The 2,863-nt window shown below is 45.9% G+C and overlaps 1 protein-coding gene across 1 annotated transcript; it reads right to left on the bottom strand.

Moving 5' to 3' along the window:
• Positions 1 to 1,375: 1,375 nt before the first annotated feature.
• On the bottom strand, positions 1,376 to 2,266 carry LOC114389841. Its single transcript, XM_028350567.1, has one exon. The coding sequence runs from the start codon at positions 2,264 to 2,266 to the stop codon at positions 1,376 to 1,378; it is 891 nt and encodes a 296-aa protein (XP_028206368.1).
• Positions 2,267 to 2,863: the final 597 nt, after the last annotated feature.

Raw genomic sequence — 2,863 nt, 5'->3', positions numbered from 1 at the left:
TTTAGCACGTGCCTTTCTCCTTAGCGGATGGACTGAAGCGGTGCACTTAGTAAGATGAAGCGGTGCGCTTAGCGAACTTGTACAACTCATCTTCTTCCAGATTCTTCCTTGCGCTTAGCCAATGAGTGTTGCGCTTAGCGGACACTCGCTAAGCCAGCGGATTGACTTAGCGAGAAGGTGAAAAACAACACTTCAAAACTTGCCTAATTAACATGAAATTGTGAGAAAATGATTACTAAACACACAAAATAGAATTACTAAGTATTTATTACCTATCTTTAACTAAAAGAATTTTTAACACTACAAAATAACCATAAATTGGAAGAGTTTGATACAATTTACACAAGTTTTATACACAAAAGTTAGTCGTATTCACCGACTAACACCGCCTCGCACAGCACCTTCAATATAAACCTACTAGAGGTTACCACATCTTTCATTTGCTTTGGCCTCTGAGCTCTGTATTCCTCCACCACATTAACTGATGGTCCCCCATGACTGGCAAGAGGGTTTGTCTTTACATTTGGACCGTCTTCTTAGAACGCCAGCCAACCTGCATCGATCAAACTTTGGACCTTATGTTTAAAGGCCACACATTGTTCTATCGAGTGCCCCGGGACACCCCTATGATAAGCATAGGTCTCGTTGGCGTTGTACCATCGAGGGAAAGGAGACTGGAAAATCCTCTCGGGAGTCACCACCAACATTTGGTTGGCGATCAAAGATGGTAGCAAGTTTGCGTACGACATCGGGATGAGAGCGAATTCCACAAGTTTTTTACCGGGAAATTCCATCCCAGATTGGCGCTTGTGCTCGGATTGGAGCTGCTGACGGGGCGAGGTTGTGTAGGAGCCAAGTTTTGAGTGGGGGCCCTTTGTGGTTGAGTGGGTCCCCTTTGTTGGACGGGCGTTGGACTAGAGGGGTTTTTGCCATGGGCCGAAAAGCTTGGTTAATGTTGGGCACATTGGTAAGTGTTGTGCGGGGTTTGTTGGGGCTTTGACCAAGTAGGAGTTGAAGTCACAATGTGGGCTTCTCCTTCCTTCTTCATTGCCCCACTTGCCCTGAATCTCCTATTGCTCATGCAGGCAGGGGCGACATAATTGAACTTCCCTCTTTTCTGGCCTACTTCAATCCTCTCACCCGCAAATACTAAATCAGCGAAGCTAGAGGGCATGTATCCCACCAACTTTTCGTAGTAGAACACTGGCAATGTGTCCACTATCATAGTGATCATCTCTCTTTCTACCATGGGGGGTGCCACTAGTGCTACCAAGTCCCTCCACCATTGGGCGTACTCCTTAAAGGACTCATGCTCCCGCTTGCTCATATTTTGCAACTGGGTTCTGTCGGGAGCCATGTCAGTATTGTATTGGTACTACCTAATGAAGGCAATAATCAAGTCCTTCCATGTGCGGATACAAAAAGCCTTCAAATTGGTATACCAGATGACTGTCACCCCGACCAAACTTTCTTGGAAGAAATGCATCAACAATTTCTCATCCCTAGAGTATGCCCGCATTTTTCGGCAGTACATCTTCAGGTGATTCATGGGGTAAGTGGTCCCCTTGTATCTATCAAAATCAGATACCTTGAACTTTGGGGGGATGACAACATCAAGTACCAAACACAATTTTGCCATGTCAACAAAAGGGTAATCACCAAACCTTTCAACGGCCCTTAATCTCTCCTTGATGAGATCAAGTCTCTTTCTCCCTTCCATTGTCGGAGGCGACCCCTCTACTGAGAAATGCAGCGATTGCAGAGGGCGGGGTTGAGGAGCTCCCGCGGTATTGGGTCGAGGCATAACATTAAATGTTGGTCCCTCAGTGGTGAAAGTGGGGTATGGGTCGAAGTCACCTTGAGCATGCTCCTGAGGTTCTTCACGGACGCCCCCTATAGGCTGGGGTTGTTGACCCTCAAAGGTAACGAGAAGGACGTGATTAGCATTCTCGTTGGGCATGTGCATGGTAGGTGGCGTATAATTGGGGGGTAAGCCATAGGGGTAAGCATTGTTATTATGCCCTACGTGTGGACCACTGGTGCTGCCCAACACCTCTCCTCCTTGACCCAACACGTCCGGGATGGGTTGGTTTGCTTGGTTTATGGCAGAGGGATGGGTCGGATCCGCCTCAGTGGCTGTTGCGGCCATGTTGCTTTCTATTATTCGCTTCATGCTTAACATGGCCTCTATTATGGAGGTCATTTGATCTTTCAAGGCCTCCATATCGGCCTTCATTTGTTCCTGCACCTCTTCTATGTCACCCATGACTCTAGTTTTGGGACGGGTTCAATAGGGGTGCCTTAAAGTGTGTTTAGTTATGGTGTTTACTGCTAAAAGAACAAAATGCAGTGAGTAATACGACAAAGAACTAAACATGAATGCATGCTAAAGATAAGTTGTCAAAGTATTGGACTCATGCAGAACTTTGAGCAAAGACATAGAATTGAACCAAACTCATTTTTATTAAGGAACAAAAATGTTCATCTTGTCAAAATTAAAGCAAAAATACAAACGCCTTAGCGGTTCCTAATTATGTGGGCCATCAAATCGATCATGTGCTGACAATAATTGAGGAGCCCATGAACTTCCTCGGGAGCCAAGTACACATCCGCCATTGCCTTGGCTTTGGCTAACAGTCTGGGAAGCTCTTGACTCCCATTCAAGGTGAAAGCGAACCTATCCATCCACATCATTGCATCTATGTGTAATGAATCGATCACTCTCTCTCTTGCTTCCCTTTTTGCTTGCAGGACCGATACCTTCACATACTCGTCCTCTAGCCTTTGTTCATGGGTTGCAGTTAGACTTAGCTTCTCTTTGTATTGGTCAATGATGGCCCACATGTTTTCTTCTGTCCTACTT

This window comes from Glycine soja, chromosome 16, assembly GCF_004193775.1.
Source record: "Glycine soja cultivar W05 chromosome 16, ASM419377v2, whole genome shotgun sequence".
Lineage (NCBI taxonomy): Eukaryota > Viridiplantae > Streptophyta > Magnoliopsida > Fabales > Fabaceae > Glycine > Glycine soja.
The sequence above is the reverse complement of the archived record's forward strand: the minus strand, read 5'-3'. Positions and strand labels throughout refer to the sequence as shown.